At 32.2% G+C, this 17,499-nt stretch overlaps 1 protein-coding gene across 1 annotated transcript in view; it reads right to left on the bottom strand.

The window, feature by feature from the left end:
* Positions 1-13,502, bottom strand: part of LOC135193963 (uncharacterized) — a 47,317-nt gene extending 33,815 nt beyond the window's left edge. The window contains exon 1 of the mRNA XM_064218586.1: positions 13,256-13,502. Coding sequence (XP_064074656.1) covers positions 13,256-13,502 — 247 coding nt within the window. The remainder of the gene's footprint in view (positions 1-13,255) is intronic.
* Between the last annotated feature and the right edge of the window lie 3,997 nt (positions 13,503-17,499).

The following is a 17,499-nucleotide window of genomic DNA, read 5'->3' on the forward strand; positions in this document are numbered from 1 at the left end:
CGATAGACCAAATCCTTATTTTGGCATTGTTCTAAAATACAATACAATAATTTTAAAAATGACATTTGTAAAACTTCTTGTAATTACTCAGAATATTACTATCTTAAATCAATATAAATAATCTACCACCTGTTCAGAAAGATATACCTCAGACCTGAGAAGAATAGATGAACCAAACGGGATTATATTTAAACAATTTTGCTTATACATAAGACTTTTTTATTTGATACAACCTAAAGTCATTGTTCCGTTCCCAAAAAGTGTTTTCTTCTTATAATCAATAGTATTATAAAAACATTTGTCTTTCTGTCTGACACGTCTCACTTTAATGAGAATAATTGACACTATTGCTAACTTAAATGGAGCACTTTTGGTATCGAATAACCAGGCAAAGACAGCAACGCGTCATCTTATCGTTGTGAAACCTCTTATACTAAACACGTCAATAGACGTCGGTAGAGATTAGCCCCAAAACTATTGAGATGGTTGCAGTTCAAAGTTGACGCAGATGAAATTATGAGAATTATTCAGATTAAAATTACATAGTTCAAAAGGGCATTATTATTTAATATTTACAACTACAGATGCTTATTAAATTCTCAACTAAATTCTGCGTATAAAACGATTTTATATTTTATGACTGCATTGACACTAGAGCAAGGTTCTCGTAAATAAGCTTTATTTAAATGATCTAAAAATAAAACGAGTAGAGTTAAGGTAAACTAATACCACCTAGTTTTACTACTTCGCAAACGTTTTAGCTTTTCAGGTATGTAAATTTGTTTCTACAATAAGAATACACCATTAAATTTAAATTGGTCTATTAATATATTTAAATCGCATATTGTTTATTTTTTTGTATTGATGATGCAAAAGCGTGGATTCAGTATTCGTTGATTTTCATACAGGATAAACAATAAATTAATTTGTATTTAATTAATGTACGTTTTTAAATACGTGGAAAAGATTACTGAATTTATTGTTGGTTCTTCTCAGTAAAATTTAAACTCCAAACTGATCGTGTTTTCACGTTTAACTTAATACCGTAAGATGACGAGTTAAAATTTTATATTATACCACCTAACAGCAATACTTTGTATGGTTGAGTTCCAGTTTGAAAGGTGAGTCATGGTAACAGCAGGCACAAGGGACATAACATCTTAGTTCCAAAGTTTGGTGGCGCATTGACGGAATTGATTGGTCAATATTTCTTACATCTCCATTGTTTATGGGCGGTTGTGACTACTTCTCATCAGGTGGCCCGTTCTTGTTCGCCTACCTATTTCATAAAAAAAACTTTATATGTATAAATATGTCGTATATTTTATGAGAGAAACAAAGTTCTTTAACGCGGCTTACAGTGTAGTGTACTGGTAGAAATCGTCACGTCATCCTCCCTATTACATACGGTTCTATATAATGTAATATTGTTGTTATTGTTTTAATTTATTTAAAAACAGTTTTATAGCCATTTCATTATTTACAAAATATAGCAAATCAAATTCGTTCCAACCCGGTGTCCCACGACTCCTTCATTCTTATTGGTCAAATTCGTTTCTTCGTAATGAAACGTCTCCTCATTTATCAGTATAGATTGTGATATTGTTTCAATCGGTAATGTAATTTATATTAGTCATAACGAGTGCCATCCAACTCCTGCAATTCAAGTCTAAGTAATCAAACCTCCTACTAATTGCTGCGACCCTGGTAACGAGCGTTCATTTAATGATGACATTCACAGTGACAGCAAGGACTAAACTAGACCCAAATACGACGGCTAGCATAATGAATAGCCTGCGTGGTAACAATTATCATTGGATGTTAACGATGATGACAGGGCTATCCTTGTCATCATTGTTGCTTCTATAAGCAACATGCTTTTAGATGCACAGATAAAATTAAAACAGTGATTACGAATATACTCATTGATCATTTAAATAAAATTCTATCAGTAAAAAAAAGATGTGCGAGGAGTTGAAACAAATGAACAACGTTCGAGAATAATTAAATAACAAGATATAAATTTGTAAATAAAAATTCGATGTGAATTAAGATAGTAATAAAAAGTTTTAATAATAAAACCCTATAAAGTAGGAATAGACAAAATGAAAGGACGTAACGTTTTTTCCTTACGTGACGATTTCTGTAAGCCGCGTAGAAGAACTATGGAACAAAAAATACTAAAAAAACGGCTTATTAAAATCCAATATATTCATAATAAAAAACACATGTTTACCTTATGATCGAGATCGACTTTGGTTTTGAACGCAGGTTCTTTGGATCTACAACGTTATAGCAGAGCAATGTGAAGCCTTCCCCGCTCCCATTTGGAATGTAGATTTAGTTCAGAAAGTACTACCAAACAGGCTAGCAACAGTCATTTTAATTTTACAAAGACGAAACCAGCAATCTCTTACGTTTTATTTTTTGGGACGGCTATCTGGTATGACATTTTTTGACAAATCTTTGTAATTTAAAAGAATGAATTTCGACATGAAATCTTAATATTCTTTCATTAACGTAATAAAACATTTAGCAGGTAAACTGTTACAAATCACAATCGAAAAAAAAACATTTAGGAATCTCCTTATTATGATATTATCTAAAGGTACAACTGAGAATTATTAAAAGATTCACAAGTATTCTAGTAACTTCCATATAAAATCAAGATTAAATTTTCCAAAGCGAAATGAACTCTATAGTTTGGTAATACCATCTTTTTTCAAATGTTCTCATATTTAGAAAGATTTAGTACATTCAAAATAGGTTATAAAGTTAGAATTTCTCATTAAATATGTATAATGAAGTATTTAATATTATGCATTAGGGATTTCTAGTTGAATATAAAAACACTAAAATGTGATTATGAACTGTTATAACGTTTTAATAATATATAACACTGGCTAACCAATTTATTTCAATGTATTTCTAAAACATGTAATGGACAAAGTCGCGGCAAAGCTCTTCTTCGGGTTTAGGTTAAGACTGGAAGGCTCCCTACGATTTATTTGCAATCCGAGATTTCCATTATAAAAATGCCATAGCCAATAGCACTTCCGTCTGCTAACTACTTGTCTTTTTCTTCGGAAATTTAATTACAGATAATATGTTTATTATTACTTTATTAAATATAAAAACATATAATGCCTTAATAATTTTATTGTGTAAGTTATACTTAAATAAAAAAAATACCCAAGACTACAGAATATAGTTGCGTCATCCGTTCAATTTTTTTTGCGAGTATATCTCTCTCAAGATAGTGAAATTTTATCGATACTTTTATTGAAATGTTAATAATCTTATAACAGCGTAAGCCGATTTTTGTCCCAGTGATTATGGGGCAATAGCTGCATATAAAAAAATCGGTTATGGTCTCATTTTGAAGAGCTCTAGCCGTAGACGTGCAGAAAATTAAAGAGGATTCTTGATGGCATTTTACTAAATTGTTCCGAATTAACAAAGAATTTCTTATGAAAAGAGTTACTGGCCGGTTAGAGAGCGACGCTATGGGTGTATAAGAAAAAATCAAAAACATAAACAAAATTAAAGAAAATTGTTTTCGACAAACTCCAATTCTAACTGAACTAATGTATACTATTTCATATTAAAAAGTTAATTTAAAAGAGGTTTCATCATTTTGGTGCCAAATATAGATGAGTGCCTTGCAGTTTACAATGAAATGAAATCAAAACAAAACCTGTCATAGGTCATAACTTCCTAAAAAATATTTTGAATAAACTCGAAGTTTCGCGGGAGTCCCACTAGTTTAACTTAAATATCCCTTTTGTTTTTCAGTCAAACTAAACTAAAATTTACTCAAAATAAACTAAGACAAAATACAATTAGCGAAAACAAGCTCAATCTTACCTCCAAATAACTTCTGACTCGAGTATTTAAATAATTTATAAGCAGAAGCTTTTTCATTTAATAACGTATTCATTATAATTCCTAAATGTTAACCGTAGCAAAGAATTTACCAAGTTTGCCTGTATAAATGGGAGGCTTTAAAGGCATTCTACAATTGTTGAAGCGATTTCGAACTTCAAGTTCATCTGAATTATTCAATAGAATGTTAATGGTTTATCACGTGATAAATCCAATACATATATCATTTCAATACATTTTGGCCTTTCTCGAAAATCGATTATAGCTGCGTGACTTTGTCTAGGCTCGCTGTACGATGACTACGATAGTGTTGACATTTATTTACGTTTCGGGTCGATTGCAACGTACATTCTTCAATCAATGCTATCGACGTGCTAGTGAAATAGATCGAATGGGTTACGACTTGACTGATGACAAGATTAACTACTGGAATACTTGAATATGTCTCAGGATATCGGAATGACTGCATTGTCCGATATTATTGTGGACTTGGAAATGATAAATGTTTCTTAAATCATTTAGGTACGGTACTAAAGATTTAAATAAAATATGTTTACAAGTTATTATTTGTTTGTTAGCATGTATGGATCAAATGGTTTAAGTAATTGCAAGCTACGTGGCAATGTATGTCTGTGAATTTGAATGTTATTCATCCTCATCCTCATTTTTAATTCCAAGCTTATAATATTTACCTTTTTCAACTGACTATTGCTTTTAATATAATTAAATTTAACTTGAACACAATTTTATTCAGAATTTTCTTCGTTGGGAAGGGATTGGCTTGTAAGACTGTAAATTAGGTGGTAAAAAACGGTATTCCTTCTGACAAGAGAAAATAATAACCCAAGCAAACTCGCAAGGTTCGTAATAACTATGACTTGCAAATTAACAATATAATAATCAAATTAATCACCTATTGAATTATAGCCACCGTTTATAAAATGATCTTGCAAACTGTTACTTGTTTCCAAAACAACACTAATAAAACGAAAAAAGGCGAATTATAAAACGACTGTTAGGAATATCGTCTGATAATGATATTTCTTCATTCGCGTGAAGGGCGCCTGTTATATTGTGGGCTTTACAGTAACAGTCTATTAATGTCGTACTAACTGCTCCTCTTCTCTTAAGGCAAGGATTAGTAGCTTAATCCAATATTACTTGACTACGAGCCGCTAGGTTCCTCACGCTGTTTTCTTTCTAGTTATATTTGCAAACATGTATATTTCTTGTAATGAATGAAACTTGAAACAGCTCTCCTCGGTAAGACGTAATGGTGTCCAGCTCTCCTCGGTAAGACGTAAATGCGTCTTGAGATGAAATTGTTAATGACTTTAGACCAAAATCATTAACCATGAAAAAAAACCATGAAAAATGTCCCACTGTTGGGCCTTAGCCCAGCACTGTTCAGTTCTAACGTCGGTTGTATCCACAAAAATATTAGCACAAAATCATTATAAAAAAATATATCTGTATATTGTTATTCAATCATACAAGCGAAGCCAAATAATTAAATTTTATATGAATTTTATTCTTAAAATATTCCCAAAATAATCGAGATATTAAATTCAAAAGTTTAAAGCCTTCAATGGTTGAACAAAGGAACTTTCCATAATAAATACCAAATGCTCGCCGAGTCGTACTCGTATTTATTAGTCGCGGAGAAATTTCGTCGCCAATAGTGCATTGCACTTGCCTATAGAACACTTTTTACTCATAATAAAAATATCCCTTGGGAAATGATATGTAGGAAAATGCAAAAGGCTACTTACTGTACTACTAAAATTGTCTTTATAAGAAACTTATCTCTTTATTTTTACATAAACGTGGATTGTATTGAAACGTATTTGTTTGTTCTTTATAGATAATCTTTGTTTTACGGATTTGTTAGTCTGATTAGAAGTATCTAATCGTATCTGTCCACTGCTGGATATAGGCCTCCCTCAAGGCGCGCCACTGAGCCCGGGCTTCGGCCCTTCTCATCCAATTTTTACCAGCCACCTTTCGTACGTCATCCACCATACCTCAGGGCGTCCTACACTACGCTTGATTCGCGGTCTCCACTCTAGAATCTTCTTGCCCTAACAGCTATCGGTTCTTCGACAGATGTGACCGGCGCACTATCACTTCAGCCAGCTAATCCTCTGAGCTATGTCGACCACCTTCGTCCTTTGTCAGATCACCTCGTTCCGGATTTGATCCTTTAGAGAAACGCCGAGTCTCTCTCCATAGCCCGCTGAACGATTTTAAATTTGAAGACCAGTCGCACGGTAAGACGCAGTGGTCGAAGACATTCGTCTTCAGGCACTGAGGTATTGATTAGCAGTACTTAATTTTGTTATAACTTGTGTTTGTATTTAGACGGGTGACTGAACCAGTGTAACTACAGGCACAAGGTAATTACCAACAGGCAAAAGGTAAAATTACCAACGTCTGTATAGTTGTGACCACTTATCTTGTGACCATTTACCAGTCTGACTACCAATTTAAAAAAAAAAGAAGTTATTTTTCACAATTATTTACTTAACCCGATCAAAATCCTGTAACCAGTTTTACCAAACCATTTGAGCTAAAATTTTCACACACGTTTGGAGTTGGTGACAATATAATCAAATAATATGTAAAAACCCGTTAATTACAGCAGTCGGGACCTTAAATAGTAATCGAGTCTTCGTTTATAACTCTCATATTCGTAGGCAAAAACGAATCGTTTATTTTGATTTGAATAATTTGAATGTTGTTATTTCCGTAGATGAATCATCTAGATTTATATTACTTTTGAATCTGACATCATAATAATGTAAGTTTTTCAGTTACTTAAAAATGTATTTTTAAATCGAACTCATTATACCTTTATAAGAGCCTTCAAATTACATTGCTTTTGTTTTAACAAATTAAAAAGCGCTATGTTCTAATTCAATAAAATAACACTATTTCGCATTTATCATTCAGAGCTGCCAGTTTGAACCGTTATTCAATTTTTTTAAATTTTTGTTCGACACGGATTCAATAATATAAATTCATATTGTATATATATAATAAAAAAATATTGGTAAATAAAGAAGGTACTAATTTATTAACTATATGACAGGTCATGATTACCATCCGATTTATTCGAAATCGTAGTGCGTAAGCTGTATTAAATGGATTATGCCGACTTTCACGGCTTGCAGTCTTTTTGATGCCACCTTTTATGGGAATTATTTTACAGATTCTTTAGTTCAGATTGTAATACATACAGCAGCCACGAGATATTGATACAATTACATATATTGTTATATTATTTTTGTATTGCATATTAAGTATTAGTTGATACATATTCATATGTTTATATTATTGGATCACTTACCCGATTTCTATTTTAAACTCTCCTTTTTGGTTTGGTTTTCTGGTTAATTAGAAATACACGCCTCTTTCGCTTTACATTATTTATGTTTTAGGATTTTCTCTGATATATTCTAGTTCTATACGACTAGGAATAAATAAAATTTTTTTTTTTTATTCTTAATCAAATAATAAACATCGAGAATATGAATTTGTAATGTACAGAGCCGATATAGAAAATAGGGAAAACGTCCCTGAATTTTCATTTGCTTAATTTTCAGTATAGGAAAATAAAGGTGCATTTATTGGACAAAACTTTGCCACATGGTTATCCACTAACACGCATTGGAATGAACCCAACGCTATTCAAACGTTATTAATAAACTTAGCTGTCTACTAGAGAGGAGTAAACTTCGCCCAGAGGGAGTCCAAACATTTTCAGACTTTTAGTACTTCTAGAAATAAATAATGATTTAATATTTTTTATCATACGATATTTTGACTTAAAGTTTAATGTTAGCAACAAAAACAATAGTTGGTAGTTCTGGACAGGCTGTTGGCATCTAAATCACTCAAGAAATAAAAGTGTGTGGGATTGGTCTTTATTAGAAGGGCAACTTGTAACATCGTTAAGCAAACAGCTAACTTGTATTGAAGATATAGTTATTGTACTTGTATTGTATATTGAATTTGGTATCGTTTAGATTCCGAATTTTATCAATTGAGAAGAATGAGACCATGAAAAAAAAAAAGTACTTTACATTAATAAAAAAGTAATGTTGTCAACATCTACTGGTAATTTATTCTCATTCGCATTAAATATATTAAATAATATTCATCTACTTAAATACATTTTAAAATATCAGACTGGCATAAAACGGGCAACCTAAACCTGAGGATTTCACAGGAATTCCGCTTGGAATATAGTTGACCACTAAGAGAGAATTTTCAAAATTCAACTCCAAAGGTCGTAAATGGGAATGAAGGTTTTTATGGAAATTCGTCATTAATAATCGGTATTTTGGCTTATGTGTAATGATGAGTTAGGTAGATGTTAAAGTTTTTTTTTAAAATCATCCAAAGTTTGTATCGAAGTTCGCCAGTTTTGAAAATAAGAAAAAGACAAATGTTATTTTTGGAAATTCATCACCGAAGAGGTTTAAATTGGAATATAAAGTTAGCATGGAAGTTTACAATTTGTGATGTTAGAAATATGAAAATCAGTGGAAGCAATGCTTACCAAAAAACTCTAACACTTTATTCGTTTTGAATTCGTTTCGGCTGTATCGGATTTACCGTTCCATCTGATTATATGTGAGGGAATAAAGAGCGCACCTGTATTTACGCTCACATCTGTGAACTATAATATATCCTGCTTAGTTGGTTGACCTCCAACGACATCATCATCATATCACAATCACACGCATCTACCTCATAATTTTACTATTTTTATTTCTTTTTACGAATTGTAGTTCAAATAAATGAACCCGAATCCAGACGAACCGAAAGTTTGACCCAATGTATTACGCACGTATAACTGACAGAACTGCTTTGTGTTCATTAAGATAATATGGATCATCTTGGCACCGAAGTAATTGAAATTTCAAATTTAACCAAACAATACGCATGATAAGTTTGCTTGAGGTTGATTACTTGATATTAGTTAGTTATTTTAGTACATAATTTGATTTTAATCGCATTTGAATATTTCTGGTTAGTGAAAGTTCGCATTTAAATGACATTTTAGTATGCCATTTTAGCTATTTAATATCCTTACGGCAGATTTTTATCTTTGTTCGATCTCAAAGAGTAATATACATCTGTACCGGAGATATAATAATGCACAAGTGCGTGTTTCTACTATTAAATTAGTTAGATAAATGAAAATCAATGGAATCAAGCTGGTTACCAAAAACACTTCACTAAATTTTTTAAGTGATGGATTTGAGACTGCACCTGTGTTCGAACACATGCCTGTGCATTATTATACCGATGCAGATGTATATCCTGTTTTATCAAATAGGAGGACAATGGGACTGGGAATTTCGACAAATAGTTCCAATTATTTTTACTGGCCTGGCCCGGGAGTTGAGCCCAGATCTTCACTCTACTATTGGGGTGTCAAACATTAGCGATATTATATTACTCGATCAAAAAACGAAGTCTCCTAGGCGCTTCAAGTGAGGTATTAATCAAAGCACGTCTTTTCCAACGCTTCTATTCACATTGGATGCATAACAATAATCGGCATTCGGTTATATGAGTTCGCTGAAATTCCGAAGAATCGATTCCATTCGATTATTCGATTCTCCACAATGTCTGAGACCTTTTTACGCGCGTGTACAGAATTTAAAATGGAATTGAATTTCTTGGGAATAATTGCCCGGATGTTATATATGTTTCGATATTCAAAAAGACATGTTTTATAATTTTTTTTCATTAATACGAGTACACAGTTTGCTGTTTAAAATTTTATTATAAATACAAAATAGGACATGGTCGGGTTTTGTTAAGAAAATTTATATAACTAATATTACTGTTCTAGCTACTTGAAACTTATCCGTATAAGCATACGGATAAGTTTCGAGTAAATATATAAATACGGTGTATATACCAGGATAATATTTTAAAATAATCTTAAGTGTATACAAAGTCTCACAATTTCCGATGTGGGACATTTATTTGCGCGCCTTGGGTGTAAGGTGCGATTCATGTGCAGTGACGGTAAATGGCACGAAGTTCACATAATATGGCGCGGCATCCTTTACGGAACTGCTTTTTAGTTCCATGTGTGTGTGTGCGTGAAATTAAATTAAATTAATTGAATTATTTTATTAAAGTAACTGACTTTTAAAATTATGTGTTTATTTATTTAACAACATATTTATTAATTGGTTTTATTTTATTGCACATTATTTCTGCGTTCTGTAAGGGTTATGGATCACATTGTTTTTAACTCGATTTGTTGGAGTTGGTTATATGATAATTATATGTATTTTTGAATAAATAAATATATATTTTATTGTTTCTATACTTGTTTTGGCTCTATTTGTTATTATTTTTTCAAACTTTATTTTTTGTGTACTCATTGTGACGTTGTCACTTGAATAATAATTGAATTTCGTTTCATCTTTAGGTAATTACATTTAGATACACACATACTTATAGATGTATACATACAGCACACAGACTTATTTCATGTATTAGTGCGTATATTTTTGGTGATTTATGTATATTGCTATATATATATATGTTATATAGGTCGTCATTTTTTATATACAACCAATTTAGTTTACCCTACGAGAACGATTCAGATCACATCCAAAGAACCGTAAAACTCCCTAAACAAATAAAAACTCGACTATTTTGGATGTCAGGTACAGAAGTCGATTGACAGGCCGTGAAAGGATTGTTATTGAATGTGAAAAAAAAAATCAAATTGATATCAAACGTGACGTATGGATCTAGAGATTTTGAATGATGTTACGAGTGTTCAGTTCGTAGCTTTTGACAGAAGGGTTCCATTTTTGAATAGTTCGAGAATTCTCTAAAATTAATAATAATTATATGCACGATTCAAATCAAATAATAATAGCAACTATCGACTAACTTAAATGCCATGCAAATTGCCAGCTTATAACGTCACACTTAGTCAGAAAGCGACTATTCTCAACAATTGCCGTCTCAAACCAAATTGTCTCCTGAAGGAGATTTTAAGAAGAGACATTGAAATGACTGATACACTCGGCTTAGGGGTATCTGTCCTATTATCACTCTAGAAGGAATAAAAAAGTAAAAGAAATAATAACTCAAATGAAAACGAAAATGCGTACAATAATTTCATTAAAAAAAAACTACAATGAACTTAAGCTTAGCTTAAACTAGTACAATAATTAGCTGCACTATGGTTTGTTATATGCCAGATAAGATTCAAATATATTTCATTTAACTAATTTTAACAGTAACGTTATTAAACCGTGAATCCCATCAGTAGCAAGAAGAAACACCAAGAAGTTATCGTTGTTGTTCTTATAGAAAGGTTAGTTCTCACAATAATTGTTCTCAATAAAAAGTAGTAACGTGTGATTTCATTCAAGCATGCTTGCAGACTTTGAAATGTATCAATTTTGCAAATCTACCAAACTGAATTGGAGTTGCTGGAATGAGATCCAAGCTCTCCTTAAAAGAGGATGCCTCAGCTCAGCAAGACGTTTGAGGATATTTGACTTACTTCGTCAACTTGCTGTTTCTTTTGTTGTATTTTGATTGTAATATTATTATTATTATTAATAATAGAGGCTTGAAATATTATTACGGTGAAACATTTATCAATAAATGTTTTCTATTATTTTCCCTTGTTTATTAAATTATCTAATACTTTAGCTTTCAATTGACACGATTTAAATTAAGACCTAAGATTGACGTAACAAAATATTTAAGATCGTATTTGTATTATTAATTTGAACTAAAGTGTATTTTGTATTATTTGTTATTTCTTTCATTCGAAGCAATTTGGACTTTGATAAAAGAGATTAAGTATATTTTGATTTATTAAACATTTATGAACATTGAAACTTTTTAATATTCAAGTACATTTAAGTTAAGAAAACTATGTTAAGTATCTCCAATTTCTGCATTTAATTAAACTAATTAATTTAAATTAAAGTTTTTAACACAGCGCAACGCAGGTAGCCTGTCAAATCTAGGTTAAACCAGAGCGAACCAGTCTTTAGTTCTAATAAAATCAGGTAAAATATCCACAACATAAATATTTTTTGCAAACGACTTTAGTCGTTCGTTCCACAAATTAATTACACTGAGTGTACTTCCTGCTAGTTAATATAGAATTCAACCGTTCACAGCAACTAAAATATTTTTCTGCTCGGAGCGTATCTGAAATGTAATTTCTGAAAACCAATTCCTATCTCGTATTTAAGTCTTTGGACCTTATTTCGCTGATTATAAAGTCTAAAATGCAATGATATAACATCAATACCTGTCCATCTGAAAAATTACTAGGGAACTTAATGTTAAATTACTTGTGACAAAATCACAGCGCCTACTTACTTTGGAAGTAATACATTTTTCTAAGTAAAGAACGAAATGTTTTATTGCGTTTTGTTATTACATAAGTTATGTCTTTAAGTGGTTTTCGTTCACACATAAACGTTAGAAAAGTTTTAATGTGTTATGTATTGAGTGATATGTAAAAAAAACTTAATACGATCTGTGTTAATGTCAATCCGACCAATTTGACCACGACCACGGTGACCAATCTCAAGGGAGACTAGCCAACTCAGAGCATAATTCAGTGCACAAGTGTGTTCTCAAACATAGGTGATCTCTCTATTCCCTCACTCTCGAAATCCGATGCGACGGCAAATCCGAGGTACGTGAGCGTGAGAATTTTTCGATAGAAAAACACAACAACTATAACCCAGGATCGTGGGATCCAAATGTGTAACTTTAGTTGTTTCAGTAACGAGGCAGTCTAAATATTTATTTATAGTCTAACAAAATACAATCTATTATATCAACCGAGATGTTTTTAATGACTTTTCACAATCAATTGATGATGATGATAGCAGCAAAATTATTGAATTGCTATGATCAGAAACTACGGACGGTAATCCAATACGAGTTTAGAGTTAGGACCAAGAGTTATTTATGTATTTTTATAGGCACAAGAGTGTGACTCCAAGCACAGACATATGACTGAGAATTCTAGTCGATTGAAATACTTAATAACGTGTGTTCCTCATGATATCCAAGGACTTTAATATTTACAGCCTTTATCAGGACCAGAAAGATAGCTAAAGCGTCATTTATATTGGGCAAAGGTAGTACATAGTAGATTTTAATTGGTATTAGGGCTTTTTATAAGCTATTATTTTATATATTTTTATATTATTTTATATTTTTAATATCATGTCCGCTTTGAAGGGTAAGCGAGCCTACGTAACTGCAGGAACAAGGGACACTCATCTCAGTTCCAAAGGTTTGTGTTGCATTGGCGATGTAAGGAATGATTACAATTTCCACTGACCTCCAGCCACACTGAACTGGTCGGTGGTGCCGGCAGACGATCGGACGTAGGTACAGAATCCCCTGTACATAGCACGGACTAACTCCACATACTTCCCAGGCAAACCTTTCTCTTTCAATGCCCACCATAACACTTCACGAGGCACCCTATCATAGGCTTTCTCGAGATCAATGAACACCATGTGCAGGTTCTTGTGAGCACGTCTGTATTTCTCGCACAATTGGCGGAGTGCAAAAATAGCGTCCATTGTCCCTCGACTTCACATAAACCCCAACTGATTTTGGGTAATTTCACTCTCTTCTCGCAATCTTCTCTCTATTACCTTCTCCCATACTTTCATAGTATGTGACATGAGCTTTATCCCTCTATAGATGTTGCAATCCTGTACATCCCCTTTATTTTTGAATATGGGCACTAGCGAACTACTGCACGATTATTGAGGGATGGTTTCTTCATGCAACAACTTATTGAAGAATAAAGTCAACTACATACATCCATCAGTCTTTAACACCTTCCATACTTCAACTGGTATGTCATCTGGACCCAAAGCCTTCCCATTTTTCATGCTTTTGACTGTTGTCATTATCTCATCCATGCTTATTTCTCTTATTAATCCCTTATTTACTTGTGCCTCTTGGAGAATACCATTCCAGTCATTCTCTTCATTCATAAGCTTTTCAAAATAAATCTTCCATCGCTCTTTTATTTCCTCATCTCTACATAACACCTTACCAGCCCAATCTTTCATGCATTTGATATGTGTATTTGCCGTCCGTCTACATATGCTATATATAAAAACAAAAACAATTTCCTTGTCTGACTTGAATGAGTGATTATTTATCAACATACAGCTGAAACTACAAAACTTGAAGAGGGGTCGTTTTCTTTGTAATGAGGCTCGCTTAGAAATTTGTGGATTATTTGAATCTATATTTAAATTATGGCCAGTTGAATCTTTAATCTTATAAAATTAATTCATCAACCTTTTGGAATTGTCATTATTTTTAGCACACTAAGTCTTGTTAATATGATGTGTGTATTTTAGTGTGCTTATAATTATTTGGATTGCATATGTGTTGATAATCCTTTAAATTAATAATATAACATTCTAAATTTAAATTAAAACGGAATATTATGGAAAGTATATCCAAACAAAACAGACATTTCCAAATCATTAATGACGTAATTTGAGATAACAATCATAAAAAATATGACTAAATTGATGATCTTTTTTTAAATCAGTATATTATAGTGATGTTTATAAAAATGATCGATACATTTTTTTTTTCTATCATTCACAATATCGTGTTTGCGTTGACCAATCCATTATAAAAGCTTTCACGGGAACGATCACAATGCATTTTTAGTATCGATACGATTTTTTTCTGGTAACAGTGACGTTGAATATTTTTGTTAAATAAAACTGGGATTGCTATTGTTGGTTGGAAACGGGAATTTTATACCTTGTATTCTATTGATTTTGAAAATCTAAAAACAGTTTATAGATGTGAGATTAATTCGTGTAAAAACTTTTAACTTCTTACCGCGTTAGAACTAAAAGGTATCCTATGCGAGATTTTGAGAGCAAAGCTCTTTTGCTGATGCAGAATTCAAAATAATATTTTTTCGTTAAAATGTGACAAACTCATATGAAGTACTATCAGACAAATCATTATATTTCAAGAACACAGCCTCGATTACAATAAACGATTGTTAATCGAAATATTGGAGGCAAAGTTTCGTATATAAAAAGAGAAAAGGAGTACTGAAATTATTGCCGAGATTTAAATCAACTTGATTTAACAACATAACGATTTAAAATTATTTACTTTTCTTTTCGGTGGGTATCGCTTACTCATCAATTATTTTACCGTCGGAAGAAATGCTTTGTACCTCTGTTTTCCTCACCCCATCGACTACGTTCTAAGCCGGGATGCGATCTCATAGGAGACACCCTCAGGACGAAAATCACTCGGAGACCGAGACGGCTCGTACTTCGAGGCTGAGCCTATTACTCGCCCCCACGCCCGGTGAGGCTGTAAAGGTCAGTAGGTCCAACAGCAAAACGACATATAGACACAAAAAACATCAGTTTTGCAGTTGGAGCGAGTGAGCTAGTTTTACAATACTTCCGACACGTGTGTATTTTAAAAGAAAACAGCTTATATATAATTTCGGATGCTTGTCTCTGAAAAATAATGACCCCTTTAATAAGTTCTCATCAAGTTAACGATTCATTAGAAGAAAAATAAATCTCGTTGTCACACATTCGTAGCATGATTTAAGGATGAGGTGTAAAAAAAAAGATTATAGCAAAGATAATTTGGTTTACGATTAAAAAGATTGAGCAGCATTTTTGATCCTTTTAATTATACACACAAGACTGAAACGTATGTGTTATTTGGAGCGAATACAGGACATAGAGGTTTCCGTTTCCTGTCAATATAACCATTGGACGTAATTACATTTGCGACACTTATTAGATGGTAAGAAAATGTCTACTAGGTTCTGACGTATAACGGGATTGTATGTTAAACATATCCATCATTTACTTTGTATAATTTAAATATTACCTATGTTCCGAAGAAGTATGTCAAAGATGTACTCGGGCCACAGATCTACTAAACTCTAGAGCTCAAATAAATTTATTAAAATTGACGCGCAATTATTACAAATGAATAAGATAAGATCTTCTCAGAAATATTCGTACATATTTTATTGAGTGAGCCAAATACGATGAAGAAAAAATTAAATGTTTCTTCTCAAATATACACATAATATTTGTCAATAAAAGTAAACCACAATGGTTCATTACTTTTAACGTGCGTACAGAACCACAGACTACTAAACAAAAGGCAGAATAACCAAAAAAATTCGAAATCCACTTTATTACTTAGTCTTACTTCTACTTTAATTCCACTGTAATCAAGATTACGTTTCTTAAATAGGAAAGATTAAAATAATTGCATTAATAAGTTGATAGACTCATTTAGTCATAAAATCTATACTAATATTATAAATTAGAAAGAAAATCTGTCTGTTACCTCTTCACGCTTAAGCCAATGAACCGATTGTGATTAAATTTGCTATCGAAGTAGTTTGAGTTCCGGGGAACGCTACATTTCATAACTCACCCATCGAGGGTGAAAATGGGGGTTGACGGTTTGTGCGCTACAGGTTCATCTAGTATATTATTATGTTCATTAACATTTTATACGTATAGGCTATCGTGTATTGTTATGTCTCATTTTGATCAGAAAACTCAACTTATAACTGGAACTACTCCTTTATACCGCAGTATCAATTATTTTCCGAAGTCAATAAACCTTAATTAGTCGTCACTTCTGTCACCAATATGAGATACAATGGAATGATAAGTAATTAGTGAGAATCCTTTTCATTGTTCTAACAATAGATTACCTTAAAGCGTAACAGATAAAGATCATTTTTAAATGCAAATATTCTGAAATCCATACTGTCTGACGTAGGTAAAATTTGGTATTGTGATTAACCAAAAGCAGCAGCAGTAATATAAGCTCTGCTCTGGATTTTTGTAAACTAGTGATTGATATACGATACGATGATCATTGAAATGTTTAACGCGTACTTATTATCTGTTTTTATGATACGCACACATAGAAAAGTATTACACTCTTTACAATACAGCGCAAGCAATGCTTTACAGCTGATTGCATTTTTATTACACAAATGAAAAATATAGATATATTTTTAACTCATAGTGGACTTTTCACATGGAGATTTAATTATCCTCATTTGCTTCATATCCAAGTCCATAATTTTCAATAAAGAACTTAAATTAGCTACTGTAAAGTAAAGTCATTTTTTAGGAATTGATTTACAGGATAAAATGGCAGGGTCTTCATCTCGTTTCAATTACCTAAATTACGATTATTATAACTTGACATGACATAACTAAGTTCAAACTCACGAGGAATAGGATACAAATTAAAACGACATTATCGGATTTTTGTAAAATCAATATTTCCTAGACAGGAATCAAATACTTGTATTATTACACAGTTCGATAATGTCACAAATAGGTATCAAATACTGGGAAGTGCTTAACACTGGGCTGAGGTACATCAAAATAAAGGTAGTATTCATCACCCAAGACGATCAACATCACAAGCAGTTAGTAAACTAATTGTAGAATAAAAATCGATATGAATATGGGCGTGAATTTTTCACGTCGACTTTAAGTTTTCGCGGTGTATGTTATTCAC

The sequence above is a fragment of the Vanessa tameamea genome, chromosome 23 (assembly GCF_037043105.1).
Source record: "Vanessa tameamea isolate UH-Manoa-2023 chromosome 23, ilVanTame1 primary haplotype, whole genome shotgun sequence".
NCBI lineage: Eukaryota > Metazoa > Arthropoda > Insecta > Lepidoptera > Nymphalidae > Vanessa > Vanessa tameamea.